Genomic DNA, 19,659 nt, shown 5'->3' with positions numbered 1-19,659 from the left:
ATTTGAAAAAAAAAAAGAAATCACTGCTGGTTGTTTCTCCTTTCAGAATCGGGACAACCCAGTATAGAACATAAAATGAATCCTTTCTTAACAAATCCCTGTGAAATACAAGCTGTTTTATGAAAGGTATTTTAAAAAAGTAATATTTCCATCAGTGTTTCTACACAGTTATAAAGGGAATTGAGTATATTTAGATCTCCAGAAAATGATAAAGCAATCAACAAGCATAGTTGAAATTTCTATTATTCTGGTTTTTAATTTGCTGTGCAGAATAAATCATACAAAATGAGATCTTCAAATGGCCTCAATTGTACATTACTTACATTCATTAATTTTAATTCCAGTTTATTTGCTTAACTACATAACATATTACAATAACAGACAATGTTACTGCTAAAACATCCCTGTCTGTAAAATCACCCCCCAGAAAAAAAAACTTCAATTTTAGCTAAAAAATAAAGGGTTAAGGGAGTTTGAAAATAACCTATTGATGTATTTTACAGAACATTCTATTTTTCATAAAAATAGGTTGTCTTCTAAATACATTATCCCTACAAAAGTGAGGAACAGTACTTCAGTAGAACTGTTTCCAGTGTGTGCTTAATTGTTTATCAAGAATTTACCTGTATAAAAATACCACAGCTTAAAGGTCAGTATACACACATACTCAGTTAATGTATTTATGTAATGGTGTATATATGTACAGTACACACACTTCTAAACACAATCATATATACAGAGTAAAGCAAACATTAGTGACTGCTCTGCAGATTTAAGGGAAAGTGGAGGGTGTTCTACAAAAGATGAAAATCTTTAACATTAATACATTAGACAGCCATTAGGGGTTGTTCAAATAAAAAAGTAAAAGCAGATGCCTTTCCAGCAATTAGCACTGTCAGAAGAGAACTCAGAAGACTGCTGGTGACCATCCCTTCAGAGATGAAAACGTAATATTTTGTGAGGAAAGTGGACCCACCCAGCACTGACATTTGGAAAAACCCGCCTTTTAAATGAAGGCAAGGTTGTGTGTATTTTCCTGCTTTTTGCATGTACAATTCCACACAGCAGGGGGCATTAGTTGTAAAGACATTGCTTTGCAAGTGTTATCACCATCAGCAGTAAATGAGTATGAGCTTCAAGGTCTCTAAGATGGCTGTACTCTTCTCTACTCACTTACTCAGGTTGCAGACTTAATATCACAGAGCTGATATCTGTTGTTCCTCCCTTAGCTCGAGTCAGCTGTGACCAGCGTTTCCCAGTGGTAGAGTACTGCTGCGATGGACAGCACTTTAGTCAGCCAGCACTTCCCTAAGATGCAGTGCTTCCTTAAGCACAAACTCTCCTATAAGGTGGAGCTCATAACTTGTTATATCATGAATGCCCCTGACAGGTAAGCATATCAGGGGAGTGTGTGCACAATCCTCTTTCACCTCATGTGGTACAGGGGATGTATTGTAGCAAGAAGCAGATGCCCGAGTGGCGGATCTCTGGATGTAATCCCATCACAAGACCTCTACTGTCAACAGAACCTAGGGATTTACCCTAAGGTAACCTTAAACATTAGTGTATATTGATTCAATCTTAAACACTTTAGCAACCAAATTCCAAAAATATTCCTCAGATTCTTTCAAAAATTATTCGTTGCACATGATCTTTTACAACACAGAATGGTGGCTGCGATACTGATAAATAAACCATTTAACTAAAAACATTTAAGATGTAAGGATGTTTTTCATTCAAATATTAAGATATTACAGTGTCGAAAAACAGTTTAATGCACCACTCTCTATTCAGATTGATGCTTCCCTTACTTTCTAATTTCCTTATTCATTCTGTAATGAGATGTGACTAGAATGTGACAATTTATTCCTAGTTCACTTTAATACTGAATTCATTTATAATACATCATATTCCTAGCAGAGTAGATGACCTGGGTTACTGGTGTAAAAAAACATTTTAAAGCTCCAAGCACTTTCACAACACAAAGAGCCAACTGATACTGGGTTCATTGCCATTTCAGTCCAGAGAGAACAAAACAACCAAAAGTAAATATATAGGCTATACTAATGTCTGTAGTCTTGCACACGGTGTTTTCTGCATGTATATACACTGCATGTAAAAGTAATGGGAAAGCGAATTGCTGATATCTGACCCTGCAAACAGACAAACAGGCACTGGGTTGTATTTGAGATCTGAGAGCTCTTCCCACAAGCAATGCAAATACAATACATTCTTCAGCAGACTGTACAGGACTGAGAACAGAACTCTTGTTCTTGAGAGGTCCACTACTATTACTATTACTACTAGAGACTTACAAATTAATGATTCATGATCAACACACAGAATTACATTGAAACACCACTGTCCATTAAATTGGCTCTTGATCAGATGCTAGAGGCATTCTGGGAGGAGCTTTATCAGCTTCTTTTCATTTATGAAATTCCTGTCAAATCAATGACACCTGATTTAGGAATTAAGTTCCTGTATATTTACACAAATATTCATGTCAGCTCAAAGCTGGCCTGAACCAAAAACAAACAGCACTACTGACTGACATGAACATTTTGACTCAATTAAAATACAAGAATTCGAATTAGACCACAATTACTAAAGGCAAATCCTATTTTGAAATAATTAATCCTTTTTTAAAAGAAAGATTTGAGCAGAAAAGTCTTTTTCTTAATCTAATGGCTCAGAGTTTAACCCCAATATACCAATCACTTCTATGCAAACCTGCTCATTAAGGACATTTTTCTTGTGACCTCCATGCATTTTCATATAACAATGATAATAGTAACGGGAATGTTTTACTCCACACAGTAAGAGGTTGAAACAGCTTAATTTTAAAATCTCAATATGGCCACATCACCCTGGCCCAGCCACATAACACTGGACTCCTGGTTGCATACTTAGGTAGTGTGTAGTGAGCAATTCAGATATGCATTTGTACTACTTATATTCACATATATTTACATTATAAATAGTTACCAAAGCTGTAGATCCCTGCTACCAAGTGCAGGTAAGAGCTGGAATGTTGATCTTTAATTTAGAGGAAAATAGAGAAAGTCCTGAACAGAGACAGTTTGCCACTACTACTGTCCTTTTTTGTGTGACATATACCAGAAATAGGTATGAAAAAAGTATCCCGACTCCTGGCGCTTGCCATCATGCAGAAATGGGGAGCTCCCCACTACAAGCTCCTGCTCCCTTGTCAAGGAAACTTCGGCACAGCTCCCCCTCCTGTTAAAGGGTGTTGGAGAGGTGCACAGGCTAGCGCAGCCAGGAGGATGGCACCCACTGTGGCTCTGTGTCCAGCTTGTTGATGAGCCGCAGCAGCTCCTGGTAGGATTTGTCTTGGTCCATGTTGACAATGGCTGCATCAAACAGGTGCCCATAGTTCTGTTCCATCTCCCTGGCTTTCTCAATGATGTCTCGCAGCTCCTCGGGCTGGGAGCAAGCAGAAACAAGAGCAAGTTAAGTTCCTAACTAGCATCTGCCAGAATACATGTTTTTGAACAGTGTAGAACAAAAAATCTCCATTGTGTTACTACATTACAACACTATAATGGCGATAAGCATCACCCTTCGTAGTCTTTCTATTCCCTGGTTTTCCGTTTCAGAGACTTTGGGTATATCTGACAGCTCTTTTGTTGAAAAATTATAATGGCGGAGATGAAATAGTAGGGACAGTATACAGTTAAAACTATGCATTGCAATCTGGGACTGGTGGGGGCTTTGTTGTATTAACAATATCACTAATACCTCAAAAATGAAAGCCGAAAAACAGTAAAACATTAATTGTGACTCTTACTAAAAACTGAACTGAAAATGTTTGTTTTTCTTAATTACAGTCAGTACAATCCTGACAGGAAATGTTAACAGACAACATGAGATGACTGCATAAAGAAATGTGTTAGAAGAAATATTATTAATAAGGAATATTAGAGTTTATAGCACTTTTCATGGTACGTGATCTCAAGGCACTGTACACATACAATGCCCTGCAAAAGTATTCGCTGAGTTCCAATGATGTCACATTTTATACAGGGTATACACAACTGCATACACAGCCAGTTGTAACCAACCAAAATGGGACATCACTAGGAGGCAGTGAATATGTTTGCAAGGCACTGTAAACCAAACAAAGGACACAGGTATAAATAAAAACCTTTTGTAAAGTAAGAGCTACCTGACCTCTCCCAGTGTTTGGAGCCATGTGTTGGGAACTGGAAAAAAGGCTGAGTGACCCACACCCTGAAACTCCAGCAGTGTAAACACACTCACCCCAAGGTCTGAGGTGCTCTTACCTTGGGGTTCTTTCCTTCTTTGGCCAGTAAAGCACGGAGCCGTTCCTGGTTTGGGGGTGCAATGAAAATGATATACGGCTTTAGGTCTGAGCTGCGGAGCACCTTCAGAGACTGTGGATAAGGAAACAGCAGAGAGACATGAAACTGCTGAATGGAAACCTTAGTTCTTGCATTTAAAGCCAGTTAATCAACTTTCCCCAAGATCAATCTCATCTCCTGGGCATAATAGCACAGAGATGTATCTAAACATCTACCCCTACCCTTCAGCCGACAGTCAATCAATACAACAAAGGAGTTACAACTGATAATACAACAGCACCAAAAGGAGACCTGTAATTTTTAAGCATGCCTTTAGGATCTGGAGGTAGTTATAGCACTTACAGCACCACAGAAGACCCTGATTCTAGACTTATTAGACAGTGTAATTTATGCAGCACTGTACATCTAAAACACATTGCAAACCTATGTATACCTATCACCCTGAAACTCACAACTGGCAACCCATTGAAGCTAAGCAGGTGAGACCCTGGCCAGTAGCTGGATGGGAGACTTCCTGGGAAAAACTAAGGTGCTGCTGTAAGAGGTGTTAGTGGGACCAGTAGGGTCCTGACTCTGCACGGTCAATAAAAATGCCAGGGTGTTTCTCGAAAAGAGTAGGGGTGTTACTCCTGGGTCCTTGCTAATTTCCCCCTGGACTTTACCAGTCATGGCCTCCTAATAATCCCCATCTATGAACTGACTTCATCACTCTGTTCTCCTCCCCACTGGTATCTGAAGTGTGGTGAGCGTACTGCCCATCGCATCATCCAGGTGGGAGCTACACATTAGTCATCGTGGAAAGCAGTCCCAATAGCCTGTAAAGCACCTTGAGTGGAGTATTATAATAATAACGCATACAAAAGGATTGCAGATTACTTTTTTCCTGTCATTGCAAGCTAATAAGGAATCGAAGACAAAAACTTCCCTTATTCAGTTGACATATTTGTTTCACACACACTGTGTCAAAGATTTACCTTGTCTGCAACTGCAACCCTTAAAGTCAAGGGCAAAATGTAAATTTGTAGGTACAGATCATGCCATTTGTAAAAACCACACTTTGTAAAGTGCGACATTGTGAATATGCCAAAACACTATCATGATTAAACCTAAAAAGCTCAAGTGATTGAAGTGACAATGAACCAGCACATATTTAAGAGTGAGTATGTGCCAAAACAGATGAAAATAACTGAAACAACTCTGTAAAACGACAGTAAAGTTAGTTATGGCTATGGAACCTAGTCCGTGTAATGTAGATTATTCTGAAGCCCTAGTGTGAAATTTACAATTAAACAAAAAGTGCATTTCTTCCAGTAGTGTCCAGTGTATCTGGTGTTGTACCTGAGTATGGAGACTCAGCAGGCAGATCTTTCCAGAATTGATGACTTGACGCACAGAGTCGGTACTGGTACCGTAAAGGTTTTTCTCAAACTCTCCAGACTCAATGAATTTGTTAGCCCCTACATCCATCTCAAAAGCCTGTCGGGAGACGAAGTGGTAGTCACGGCTGTTCACCTCATTGTCTCTCCTGCTCCGTGTAGTGTCTGAAATCCGACCAAAAAAAGAAATCGTCAAATGTGCAAGAACAGTAAAAGCAGGAAAAAACACAAATTACTGCATTTAAATAGTGGTAGCCAACTTTGATTAATCTTTGTCTCTTTCCAGAAAAAAGTAAGTTAGTTTGGTACAGATCTTGCAACATTCTGTTTAAGTGAACTACACTAATCACTATAAAGGAAGAACTTGTGTTGCTATACAAAGCTTTCCTGTCGACGTAACCTCTGAATTCAATGTTGAGGTTCCTTCAATGAATGGTAGAACACAAAAGGGTTATAAAATCATGGTGTTCTAAGTTTTAGCTCACAAAAACAAAAGGTGGTTTGAAGCACTAGCACTAAGAAACATACATGAGTAATTGAAAACAATGGTGAGAAGACCATTGAGTCTGACTGAATCACACAAATATGATTAATCAATAGAGGGATTTTAACACTGTCTGACTGGAGAATGAGCAGAGGGAAGCCTTCATTATCTTACGTGGGACAGCAGCGGCGAAGCGCTCGGGTTCGTTGGCCATCAGTCTCTGCCGAAGCTCATTCTGCCCACAGCCGGGAGGACCTATCAGTGCTATTGGCCTTTTCCTATTAGCTGGCTGGTGGTAAAGAGCCATTTCCTCATAGGTCAGGATCTCCTCATTGTCATAATCTAAGGCAAAAGTAGCAGAGGACTCGGCTCATCCACCGGATTCAAACCCACTGAATCCATACAAGTTCAAATGGTGCTTATACCAAACAGCAGTCTACTATTACACTATTACACAGAGTATTCTACTGTGTGTAAGTCCTATTAAACGTGTTAGATGAAATGTATTTGTATTTTGAAAAGCCTTCATTCTGTTTTTTCTTTTAGACCTTGGATGTTTTAAATTCACCAGGAATTTAATTTTCATCCTGTTCCAGGAGCAGAAGCGTGATCACTACCCAAAGTCTGCTTCTTCAGTACTTCATAATGGTCAGACTAACCTCTAATAGTCTGCTGAATCTTTCTAAAAATGAAGATTTGTGAAATGAAGTGCTACACTGCTCAGACATCTTCTGAAACATATATTGCATAAGTGTTTTTCAAAACATGGATCTATGCACGTACAGTATAAAACTGCAACACAGCACTGCACTAATCTGACATTGACTACACAGGAAGTTGACAGGGCTTTTTATACTGTGCCCGATTTAATACTTAGAAAACAGTGCTTTGCACCATCCAGTAATGACTGCCAATCCTATATTATTTATTCTGGTAGTTTTATGGGAAAAACTCTAAGCTATATGAACAATAATGCAAGCATAAAATTATATAAACATTTCCACCAGGATAAGCAAGAGCCCACAATAATAAAACAACAGTTGAGCACATTCCATTCTGTTACCTAGTGGTTAGAGTGATTTACTGTCATTTTCAAAGCTGTGAAGAATCCGTCTAATCTGAACACATTTACCTACAGAGATTTAGTAATTTATTAGTTTCAGTTTAATGTAACATAGATAATCTGTTCAAAGTGCTCTATATTAAACCCTGGAAGAACAAGATGATAGGGGGCAGAACACAGCCTTGGGGGCAGCAATGTGGGGTTGGGGTTTACGATTGTGGTCTCATAACTGAATGTTTGTGTTCATGTCTTGAGGAGGGCTCTTTTACGACTGCTTTGGCAAAACTGTATGGGTGTATGACTGGGCACAAACTAGAAGTTGTCTTGGATATAAAAGGGTCCTAATTGGTCTTCCCATGTTTGTTCAAGTTTGTGTACTAAGCCAGGTAGAGATCATCTTCCATGTGGCAATACCAGCAATACCAGGCTTTGCACAGTAAAAGTTAGAACAACTTCAAATTTTCAAAGAGGTCTGCCAGGGTCTCTCCACTGAGTGATTTCACCCAAGAAAAATTACAGCACTTTCAAAGCAAAAGAAACTTCTAATTAATGATGATGGGTGAGAAGACCAAAAAGCCTCCCCTATGATGTCCCTTATGTTGTATGTTATTGTCCATTTATTTTTTTCCGTATTTTATGTAACATTTGTATAAGTTTCTTGTCCAGGTTGTCACTGTAAATGAGAATCTGTTTTCAGCCGCGTTATCTGGTAAAATAAAGGTTTGATATTTTTCGAGCTGGGTCAATGGTTTAGCTGCCTCTAGTCCTCTGAGGATCTGTAGTGGACACAGTTGTGAGTACAGATGTTGCTCCTGGCACCCAGGACACACATTACAGTGCCAAATCCTCAAGAAAGTACTTCCCATGCCTGACTGTCATAGCGAGAAAAAAATCATAGTTTTCCCTACCTTCATTTTTATTAGCATTGTACAACAGCTTCTTCCGCTTCTTCTTGTTCTTTTTTGCACACCAGAGCTTCCCTATGGGTTAGAAGAGTTAAAGGCAGTAGGTTAATGTCTCCCTGATCTGAACTGCCCCAGTGAAGGCCATTCACCTCTGTGACCCATATCGCTTACACTTGTAGGAGGCACAAAGCAGTAAGGATATCTAGGCAGCATTCGTCTGCACCCGGGGTCGCTTAATCTGGTGCTGTAAAGCCAGTGTATTTGCAGGTTTCCAGTATATGTGAGCTCTTAGTGGCCTAAATAATTTGACCGTTGCCTTAACTGGAACTTTACCTCTCCCAGCTCTTCAGGAGCTGCTGCTTTAAAGAAACCTAAAAAACCTGCAGACACACCAGCCCTTGAGGACTAGGATTTACATCACTCGGTCCACAAGAACTCAGTCCTGAATAATATGAAAAGGCATAACCATTATATTCATGACTAATTTTACATGTCTATATTCAAACAAAACAATGGCTGCAAAGTTCTTCTATTGTTAACGTCCCAGTTGGAAAAACAAAATGCTCAAAATTTAGTCAATCGGGTGAATATCTTCTGATCAAAACGGTGTCAGTTATCTCTATGAAATAACTTAAAAAATGCAACAGGGAAATCAGTAACACACAAACCAAAATTTTAATACTCAATTATGAATAATATCAATATGCATTGCTCAATGATTAACCACGTGTCAGTTAGCATATTTCTAAAATATGTTAAACAATGTTTACAAGCCTTAAGACAAGAGTGTGAAAAGAACTTTATTCTTTTCAGAAACCAAAAGGTTGTTGCATGTCGCCCACTGTATCTTACGGATTTCTATATTGCTAGTCTTATTATCTATTATGTGAACCACAGCTTCTGATCAATTAGTTTTACATTTCTCAAATTCACAGGACATGAAAACATCATCCATGAATATGTATTTTCAGTTACAATGGGAAATATTAACTTATTTCGGCATGTAATGCAATTATAAAACTTCTACTGATTTCTAAGGCCCCATAAGTCCCCATAAAGCACATCTCTCAACTACATTTCTAATAATGTGTTTAATAAATGTATGAATTAATAGCTTGCAGTAAAAAAAGCTTTTAATTTAAAATGTAGCTATTTTTTAAACTTAAGACATTACTGAGAAACCAATCTTATTGTTTTGAATTAATGGTGTTTTTATGTTTCCCCATTTCATCATCATTCTTTCATTCAAAAATTAACATTCAATAGTGACAACACTAAACAAAACAAGTAAAACAGTACACTCTGGATAAATAATTAACAAAAACCCAGAGACACAAATATAAATTAGGAAGGAGTTTTTTTAGAACTGAAAACAGGTGTCACTTTCTGATAGGGGGAAGGTGGCAGGTGTCCGGAACAACTAGCTCATTTATGTATTTGATAAAACCACTGGATCTTTCAAGGAATGACTGGATTAGATCCTTGGATCAATTAACTACTAGTAATTAAGAAAGCAAGATATGAATGAGGGCATGCTATTTGGTTTATGTTCTTATGTAATTGGAATGATCTGTTTGAACACTGGTGCTTAGGCTGAAGACAAGTCCATTCTAATTATGTGAAAGTTCTTAACATATCCTGTAATAATTATTTGAATTAGTATCAATCAGTTGTTAGTATAGTCAACTCATTACTTACTTGGGGGTTTGGTATATATATACAGTAAATAAAAGTAAATAACACAACTGTATAGGCTCACTAGCTCTCATAGTATTGCTTGATTTTTTTCAGAGAATAAAGCATTCTTTCCAATATTTTTTATTTTCCAGAGCAGACAGCGTAAAGCTGCGACTGCTTTGAGAATGCGCAAGTTGCAAGACCACTGTATCAGTAACAATTTTGATGATGTTTTAGAAGGCACACTAACCTGACTTCTCTGGCTCCTTATCTTCCTCAATTGTTTGCTTCATGGCTTCTCTTTGCTGCTGGAAACTTTTCCCTAAGAAAAATTCACAGGGCAAAAGGTTAGAAACAACAGGAATTAGAAAGTATCTCTAAAATAACCCAAAATATCATGTGCTCTAATTAGAATCTGCACTTCTCCAGTGTGGCAATGGCTTATACTATTATTGTTCTTTTTATATATTTAAAAACATGAAAAACAATGAAATTATATTAAGAAATAGCAATAAATAAAAAAAACAGATACAGAAATCCACCTAACACAGTACACAGTAGTAAATGGTAAATTGGTATTTTATACAAAAGAGAGAAAATGGAAGAATTTTCAAAACCCAACAAAACTGTAAATGAACTGATCCACCAGCAATTATTTTGTGCAAAATTAGCAATTCTTTGTGGTGCCATCAGGTCAGAAGCTCATACATACTACTGGACCACTGAGGTCATGTGGCGCTGCTTCCTAACCTACCAGGAATGAGGCCGGCCAGCGGCTGATTGTCCTCGTCACCATCGCGGTACGCTTGCCACCAGTTGGGATCCTCTTGGCTAATCACATGCAGGATATCTCCTTTCTGGAAGCACAGTCCCAGCTCCCGACAAGGCACATATGGATCATCAGAGGGGTCATAATCAAAGTGAGCTTTGAAATGAACCTGCACAGAGAAAAAAAGATCAATTTCAGGGAGCAAGAGATGGCAACCACTGAATGCACCCTGAATGCTCCCCTTAAAATAATTAAGGACATTACAGACCCTTCTGTCTTGATGACATTTTCCTGAATTCTTGAACAAACAGTAGATGTATTCAAACCACAGTGCCTGTGAAATCACTACCATGTTGCTTATTCTTTAGAAATATACGGGATGATCAGAAAGTTAGATGGCCCATTTAAACAACAACATTACAAGGTGACCGATTTATATACATTTTATTTACTATATATTATTTAAAATATAGTGACGTGGTGGTTAGCATTGCTGCCTCTCAGTGCTGGGGACCTGGGCTCAACAACTGGGGCGTTATCTGCGTGGGTTTTTCCCCCAGGTGCTCTGCTTTCTTCTTCCCACAGTCCCAACACATGCTGGTATGTTAATTGGCTTCTGGAAAATCTGGCAAAGGTGTGAATGTGTCCATGTCTGTGTCACAAATAGTTTAGCACCTAACTGTGCACAGCCTAATAAAAGTAAAGGGATCAGTCAGAAAGAAAACAACACCATGATCTTCGATGCTTCTCAAGAAGTCTGCATTACAGCAGTCTCCTTTGAAGGGCTTCCCTGAGGAAAGGGGAATGAGGCAGTGTTAAGCTTGTGTTGTATCTCACAGTACTGTACTGTAGCACAAGGCTAACAATCATGTAGTTCTGATGGCTCCTGCAAAGGCAATGTGTGAAGCACCATTACAAATGAAATCCAGATATCAGAAATCGGATCTGGTTGTATGGTATGTCCAAGGAAACTGAAATGTATATCTATAGAGACTAGGAATCCTCCTTGTCTGATGTTTTTATTATATTTTTTAAAATCACCCTTTTGTACTGTTATTGTGACCAAGGGATTTGATTCCCTCAAACTACTGAGATATGGAAGAGGAGATGGATTGCATAAGGATACAATCTGTTGAAAAAGGCATACAATTCTTTATGCCCAGGATTTCACATGCCTTTAATCCAGACCTTTTACCAATAAATTGTCCCCACCCAACATACCAATGAGCAGACATGCATATATCTGGTTCAGAGTAACAACCATATGGGTTATGCTCGATAATAAAGGGCTACACTCATCTTTTATACTGAAAACACCTATTGTATTTTACAACAATGTGAATATTATTCCTTGATTTAACCTGAAGACATCTATGTGAGAAGCTCAATGACTGCCATGAGTGCCCAATATTCTTGCTGACAGGCATTTCGAGAGGTCCTTCAAAAGGACCCTGGCTCTTCTCTGGCTGTCATCATGCCGAGGAAGGAATCTCAACAGTTATTGCTAACAACTAGATGTAGTTAGTCACCAGGGCATAGAACATTGGAACTGAGAAATTCCTGATTTGAAAGCCTTACAAAGATCTGTGATTACAATTTCATGTGATGATTCATGCCATTTAATTATCTAATTTTAATAAAGGTAAAAAAAAGCTCTTCAAAAACTAAGGAAAGAAAAAAAATGTGGTATACTGAACAATTATTAATGTTAAGTAAAATTAAATTTTTCAAGTTTATTACCAATTTTATTTTTTACAGTTGCTTTTAATAGTTGATCCCTATAAAAAAAGCTATTACTTGCAGCAGAAATTTTCTCACACAAAAATTAGTTCTTTATTGCTCACAATTGAATGAGTGGGTATTTTATAAAGACATTATGACAGGTTCCAGTTTCCAGTTTTCTTGTAAATGTAATTGGAACTCTTTAATTAGAAGTAACAAGTAATGAGAATTTTTTCTTCTGAAATTAGTTTGTTTCCCGGGAAAATAAGTTAGCACAAAGTTAAATAAGAGGTAATAAACAAAATGAGAGTCCCAGAAATCACTTACAGCACATAAAATTAGTGTTATCAAAACCCTGGAGTATTTAATTTAGCAATGGAAAAGAAAATGCAAAAACAAGCCAAATTACACACTTTTCAAATACAAACTAAAATTTACCATTAACTCTTTCATTTTATATTTCAAGGGAATCCTACTTCCTGGTTTCTGCTTCTGCTCTTAACAGTGTAAAAATAAAAATGCCAACAGTATAAAATGGTCCATTGTGGTGTATGTTCTACTGCCAGTGTCTGGCAAATGTCTAAAACACATCAGTGAACTGAAATAGCTTGCCGAAAACTTGGCAGCTATTAACTCTTCACAAAGAAATAAAGCTAATAGGATCACTGTCCTCAGTGTCAGGAGCAGACAGGTCCACTTACCACAGTTTCCTTGATGGGTGGGGGCTTGGACTGCTGACTGGGAATGAGCACAAATGTCAGCGTGCCATGCATATCAGCCTGCAAGACCAGAAACCAGTCACCCCTGGGTTAGCATCAGCTAGCTCCATCCACAGAGTTACAGGTACAGTTCACTGAATGGGATCATTTAAAAAAATGCATATCTAGTCATCCATTCTGCTATCTCAGATCAGCTTACACATGCTTGTAAAAGACAAAAAGTGCAGTATGTTTGTATTTATAGGACCTAGGAATACTGCACATAACTAATTTTTGGCTCAGACCCTGAATTCTGAAAACCATTATCAAATTTTGAAAATGACTACTCTTACGAGGCTGGCTGTATGCCGCTTTAGAGTGGACTTACAAGGATGTCGAAGACCTCGTTCACATCTTTTCCCCGGATTTCGATGCCATTGATCTCCAAGATCTCATCTCCTTCATGGAGCAGCCCACTCTTCTCCGCAGCCCCTCCTTTCACAATCCTGCTGATAACCACAGAATCCATGTCGTTCCTCACTGTGGCCCCCTGAAAAACACACACCACAGCTATAGCACTGCTCCATTCTGCTTTGTCCCTCCCCCCTTTATATTGTTCAAGATGTTTTCTTCTACAGCTTGGAATCTTGGAAACAGAGTTTGACTTTGTGCTCATCTTAAAGTTATTATTAATTATTATTGCTAATGGCAAATTGCTTGATTGTTGAATAGTTAGGAATAAAATGGAACTGAGATATAAAAGTAGGTGTAAGTGTTCAAATTGAGTATCATAACATTAACACATACAAAACATAACATTAACACATCCTTTAAGAACTGTGATGACTGCACCTCATCATGCATTTCACCCAGCAGCCACTGAAAGGTGCCCTGGCCACAAATGAAAACTCTACAGAACCGGTTTTCTCACTAAACGTGGTTTCAAATGTTGACAATTTAAAGACTTATAGCCCTTCTTACAGTTGTTATGGCTACTAAATATAGGATAAATTGAAATATTTGGCTTTTTATAACTTTTGGCACAGCTTATTCATTTTTTTTATCTTCTGATACTCCTGCATATTGTCACCTTCTGCAGCTTGCATTTCAAATAATTCTCTTCAAAGATGTACATTTTAACTGGAGAAGCTACTCGAATGCATCAGGTAGCCTGTGAAGCTTGGATTTCACTCCTGGCAGCTGACACTGCAACCAGAGAAGTGCCACTTCAAAGACTGATGTCTACAAAGTCACTGAACAGAGCAAGCAGCAAAAACCACCTAAACACCATTAGCAGTTAAATTTAAAGGTTTCAGTTAAGAGCCAAGGCATGCCAATACAGATAAAAAGGGATGTTTTCTGAAGACAAGCAGCACAGTTTTAATTATTTGATTCTCAGACAGTGATGCAATATTTTTCTTAATGGTATAATGGTATCTTAAAGGCAGGAAAGAGAATTAAGAGGAACAAGTGGGCAGCTGATGAGATAGACTGCTCAACTGCCAGCACTCACCAGAGGAATGTCCCGTGCTTTCTCGATGCGAACAATTTTCACGGTCTCCCCGCCATATTGTGTCAGTGTCTCATAGAGTCCATCCTGGGGGCCAGCTGGCTCTGGCTGCAGCTCCTGTTCGGCCACCTGGTCATGAGCTTGCATCAGAGCCTGAGGAAGAAAGTGTCAGGGGCCAGCATGGGCCAGATGAAGCCTTTGAGATCTTCTGGGTGTCTTTCTCACAGATGCCTGCAAGGAGATGCACTGCACAGAAGGCTGAGTCATTGCAAGGTTTACCAACTGACATTATGGTTTAGAACAGTGGTTCTCAAACTTTTTTGATGACGGAACACTTTTCTGTCTAAGCTAATATTGTGGATCCCCAGCAACATTTTTTTCTTTTCAGGATTAGCTATGGCAGTGCTCTGCAAAAAGCATTCCAGGACTGCTATTCAGAGGCAATTTAGCTAATTATTAAGGAGAAAACTAGCAATTGCTTTTGTTTTAATTGTAAGCACCACATGAAGCCATTGAGTTTATTTCAGTCTTTTATTAATGTCTTATTGTCTACGATTAGCACCCACTAGAGTTCAATAAAGCTTAATCACTGAAATAGTGTTTGAGAATAAAAAAATCGACATTCTAACCGCCGGTTCAACCAAGTTAGGGTTTTCTTCTAGTTTGAAAACTTTTATTTTTTTATATTGTTAGCAAAGGGAAAGAAAACACATAGATTTATAGAACCAGACGAGGTGCGAATAGGAAAAGAGTTGGTAGCAAAATGAGCAAAATAAACCACAGTGAGACAACAATACACAAGATTTTTTTTTTTAAAGTACTGATAATTTTTAATCAACACTGACTTCAAACCAGCAGAAACAGAACAATCTCAGTGTGTTGACTGAGTTTGTCTCTTATGTCTACAATTTTTTTTATGTTTGGAGTATGGATATGAGTTGCAGTCTCCTGTTCAGCTCTGCATCTAATCTGTTGCGATACTTTGTTTTTGTGGAAACATACGACGAAAATCCGGCTTCACACAGGTAGATGGTCGCAAACAATTATGGATACTGGATAATGCTGGATATTCGTTTTTGGTGCTGCACCAAAACTCTGCCAACTGCAGTTCATTAAAAGCTGTTTGTAAGGAAGAGTCAATTCTTCTCACATTCTTGCGACGTGAAGTCTCAAGGTTTCCCTGAAACTATGAATGGATTTTTAACCCAGGAGTAATTATGCAGTTTTTCATCCTGCTCATTTGGAAAGTACTGCATGACAGACTCACGTAGGTTGTTTAAATGTTGGACGATTTTTACAGTGAGTTCATCAAGCACTTGGGTGTCCTCATCAAACTCTTCACAAACTTTTCAGTGTTGCAAAACAATCAAGATCGTGCCGTTGTATGCTGCTGACCCAAAATTCTAGCTGCTTCTTGAAGGCATGAATTTTGTCACTGGCTTTGAATACTGTCGTGTGTTTCCCTTGCAATGCCAGATTAATTTAATTATTTTTTGTAAATATGTCCACTAGGTAAGCCAATCTGAGCAGCCAATCCCCATCATTCATTCACTCCCTCATTTCAAAGGTGTAGTCTATTAAGAAAGCACACATTTCAGACCGCAGTTCAAACAGTTGTATTAGTACCCTTCTGGAAGACAGCCATCGAACCTCTATGTGCAGCAGCAAGGATGTGTGTATGCTTCCCATGTCATCACAGAGGATTTTGAACAGCCTCGTATTCAGTTGTCGGGATTATAAGTTTATCATTTTTACGGCTTCTTCGAGGACATTTTTAAGAGCAAGTGGCATTTTCTTCATAGCAAGTGCATCTATTGCAATGTATTGAATATTTCAACTCTGGTTGTATTAGTCGGTAATGGTTCACAAAAAAGAAGGTCCTCAATTTGTATGCTTATCTGTGAACGGGACAGAGTTCTGTTGACATTATGGAGGCCACGCGTTAACAGCAGATTAATATTGTTTCTTATAAAGCTTTTATAAAACATTTTAATATGTATAACTTTTGCCCCACCGCCTTGTGTTTGCAGTCATTTCTAAGCGGTTTTTCTACCAAGTAACACGCTATTTTTGAGATTGGCCGGATGGCAAAATGGCAAATTTTTTAATCTCCAAATGAGTTGGAAGAGCAGATGGAAAAAGACATTTCATCAACAGCTTTAAGTACCTTCTGGCTCTAGCAGTGAAAGTACAGACATTTATTCAGAGAGTGAATTTGAAGATGATGTTTCTGAAGATATGTCAACTTTTTCTGACTCTTGGAGCCATGCAAAGCCTTCATAACTCACATTTTTTATTGATAGCAAATTTTTATTTTTCTTCCCCACCAGAGGTTCCATGGACTACAGTTTGAGAACCACTGGTTTAGAAGAATACAAGTGCTGTGCTGGAGACTTTTAATATTATGATAATCTGAATAGGAAACAAACGGTGTAAGCAAAGATGAAAATCACTGTCGTGCAAATGATTGAGTTATTTTGCATTGTTCTACTATTATGTCTACTCAATGCTTTACTTTCTAGGTTACAGGAACAATCTACGGTGATCTACTAAAGGATCAAAAATTTTGTTTTGTGATAATCGTTAATCCTGACTTTTCATACTAGTAAAGGTAGCTTTATAACTTTGTGAATGTTTGACACGAGAAACAACTGACTAGGGCTAGGTCACATTTGATTGGTAACTCTGATATACAGTATTATCTGCTATAATAGATAATATCAGCAGCCACATCACCCTGCAACTCACAACTGGCAGACCACTGAATGGGAAACCTCCTAAAAACTAAGGTTGCTGCTGGAAGAGGTGTTATTGGGGCCAGCAGGGGGGGCTCACCCTGCAGCCTATGCTGGTCCTAATGCCCCAGTATGGAGATGGGGACACTATACTGTAAAAAGGTGCCATCCTTAGGATGAGACATAAAACTGAGGTCCTGACTCGCTGTGGTCATTAAAAATCCCAGACCATTTCACGAAAAGTGTAGGGGTGTAACCCCAACATCCTGGACAAATGTCCAATTGGCCCTTGTCAATCATGGCCTCCTAATAATCCCCATCTATGAATTGGCTTCATTACTCTGTTCTCCTCCCCACTAATAACTGATGTGTGGTGAGTGTTCTGGCACACTATGGCTGCCACTGCATCATCCAGGTGGGTCCTGCACATTGGTGGTGGTGGAGGGGAGTCCCCATTACCTGTAAAGAGCTTTGAGTGAAGTGTCCAGAAAAGCACTATATAAGTGTAAGCAATTATTATTATAACATTTCAACAGCTTAGGTTCTGATTAATGTATATTTAAGATTGCTAAAGGAAAAATGCTGTTTTTTCCCACCTAAAACAAGTTATATTAATAGTCACAGTTGTTGTAACAGAAAACACCAGTGAGGCTTTGAGGAAATTTTTCATGCTCATGATACACATCTTATTTATAAGTCACACATTATATTTATAAGTCCAACTCCTGACTATCAAAGTTGTCTAAAATCTTTGCACACTTGTGTATATAAATCTATAGAGAACCATCTGTCCCTAAGCAAAAATAGTCTTAATATAAAACTCAAAACAGTTTATGTTTAGTTTATAAAATAAACATAGGCAGCTGCACAGCACTATAAACTTGAATTTAATAAAAACTGTCATATATATGAAACAGTCCTGAGAAAAACTATTCTGTACTCCCTCTGCGAGGTCACTACATCCACTACCACACCCCTACCCAAAAGGCGGGCTTGACCAATGGGAAAAAGAAGTCATGTCCAAAGCAACCTGCCCACTGGTGACAAAGCTAACAACTCAAGTCAACACTCCAAGGCCATTGCAACCACACTGAAGAAATGGTCACATAACACATCCCACTCTTTACAGGCAAGCACTTCTAATTGCTTGCCTAGGTTTCTTAGGAACTTAAAGACTTGCAAGTAATACCACTAACTGGTCAAATATCTAGCATGTCTTCTTCATATGAAATCCATAAAAATGAGACGGTTTTCCTTAGTTTGCTACTTAAAACTTAATCACTCAAGAAAACTTTAAACAATAAAAGGACATTTTTAAAACTAGTTTTCTACAAGTCAGCTGTACAGAATTTCACAGATGGATACATGATAGAATGATTAGAAGAATATTACAGGCAACTCTGCACTGGAACTTGGACTTTGTTCTAAGCGCTGGGCCGAGGATCCCGTACGTACTCAAGAATTCTGCAACGACTAATGTGAATGCTCCGCTTGATCAAGTCACACTCAGTCACACTCTGTGCATAGAGACTTTCTACTAGTCAGCCGGACTGCTGGTAGACCCCTCGGAGCAACTACTGCCCTGCGCGCCGCAGTTAGATTCCTCCGCCCGTCCTACTCCGAGCTGCACCTCGATTGGTTGGCCGGTAGCCAGAGGACACCTAGACGGACACCTAATTGGCCGACCGCTGGAACAGAGGTTGCAACAGAGCCTGTCAGCTGGTTTGGTGTTCGTGCCGGGAAATCCGAATCCCTACAATGGATAAGTAAACCCCATGTTCTACATTGCGTCTCGAGAATTTAATTGTTAATTGTATTTACTTCTGAGTCTAGTAGTAATAATAATAATAATAATAATAATAATAATAATAATAATAATAATAATAATAATAATTGCTTACACTTATATAGCACTTTTCTGGACACTCCACTTAAAGCGCTTTACAGGTAATGGGGACTCACCTCCACCACCACCAACGTGCAGCATCCACCTGGATGATGTGACGGCAGCCATAGTGCACCAGAACGCTCACCACACATCAGCTATCAGTGGGGCATTAGGACACACATGGACCGCAGGGTGAGCGCCCCCTGCTGGCCCCACTAACACGTCTTCCAGTGTAACAGTGGGTAATAACACTGACTAGTGATTTGGTATAGCCGAACGATATATTGAAATATATTCTCTGTTGTGCATCTCTTCGAGATTATATACCTTGTATATTGATAACCCTCGCAGTAAGGTCTACCGCCTGTATCCAGGCAGACTGGTATATGTTTGGTGCACAATTTATGTTTAATAATGAACCACCTCGTGATTACTGCTACAATTAATAATTGTCTCAGTAAAATCATAAAACCACTACATTTATTG

At 38.6% G+C, this 19,659-nt stretch overlaps 1 protein-coding gene across 4 annotated transcripts in view; it reads right to left on the bottom strand.

The window, feature by feature from the left end:
* Positions 1-230: 230 nt before the first annotated feature.
* The window catches only part of pals1a (protein associated with LIN7 1, MAGUK p55 family member a), an 82,210-nt gene continuing 62,781 nt past the window's right edge, over positions 231-19,659 (bottom strand). For all 4 annotated transcript variants that reach the window (XM_088648895.1, XM_088648897.1, XM_088648896.1 and 1 more), the window contains 10 exons: positions 14,554-14,703; positions 13,429-13,590; positions 13,044-13,121; positions 10,606-10,789; positions 10,102-10,173; positions 8,178-8,249; positions 6,381-6,548; positions 5,685-5,887; positions 4,308-4,418; positions 231-3,447 (listed from right to left, as the gene is read on the bottom strand). In XM_088648895.1, the coding sequence (XP_088505021.1) occupies positions 3,271-3,447; positions 4,308-4,418; positions 5,685-5,887; positions 6,381-6,548; positions 8,178-8,249; positions 10,102-10,173; positions 10,606-10,789; positions 13,044-13,121; positions 13,429-13,590; positions 14,554-14,703 (1,377 nt within the window). In that variant the 3' untranslated portion in view covers positions 231-3,270. The remainder of the gene's footprint in view (positions 3,448-4,307; positions 4,419-5,684; positions 5,888-6,380; positions 6,549-8,177; positions 8,250-10,101; positions 10,174-10,605; positions 10,790-13,043; positions 13,122-13,428; positions 13,591-14,553; positions 14,704-19,659) is intronic.

The sequence above is a fragment of the Lepisosteus platostomus genome, chromosome 10 (genome assembly GCF_059453375.1).
Source record: "Lepisosteus platostomus isolate fLepPlt1 chromosome 10, fLepPlt1.hap1, whole genome shotgun sequence".
Taxonomy (NCBI): Eukaryota; Metazoa; Chordata; class Actinopteri; order Semionotiformes; family Lepisosteidae; genus Lepisosteus; species Lepisosteus platostomus.
Note: the sequence above shows the minus strand (reverse complement) of the source record. Positions and strands in the feature narration are given on the sequence as shown.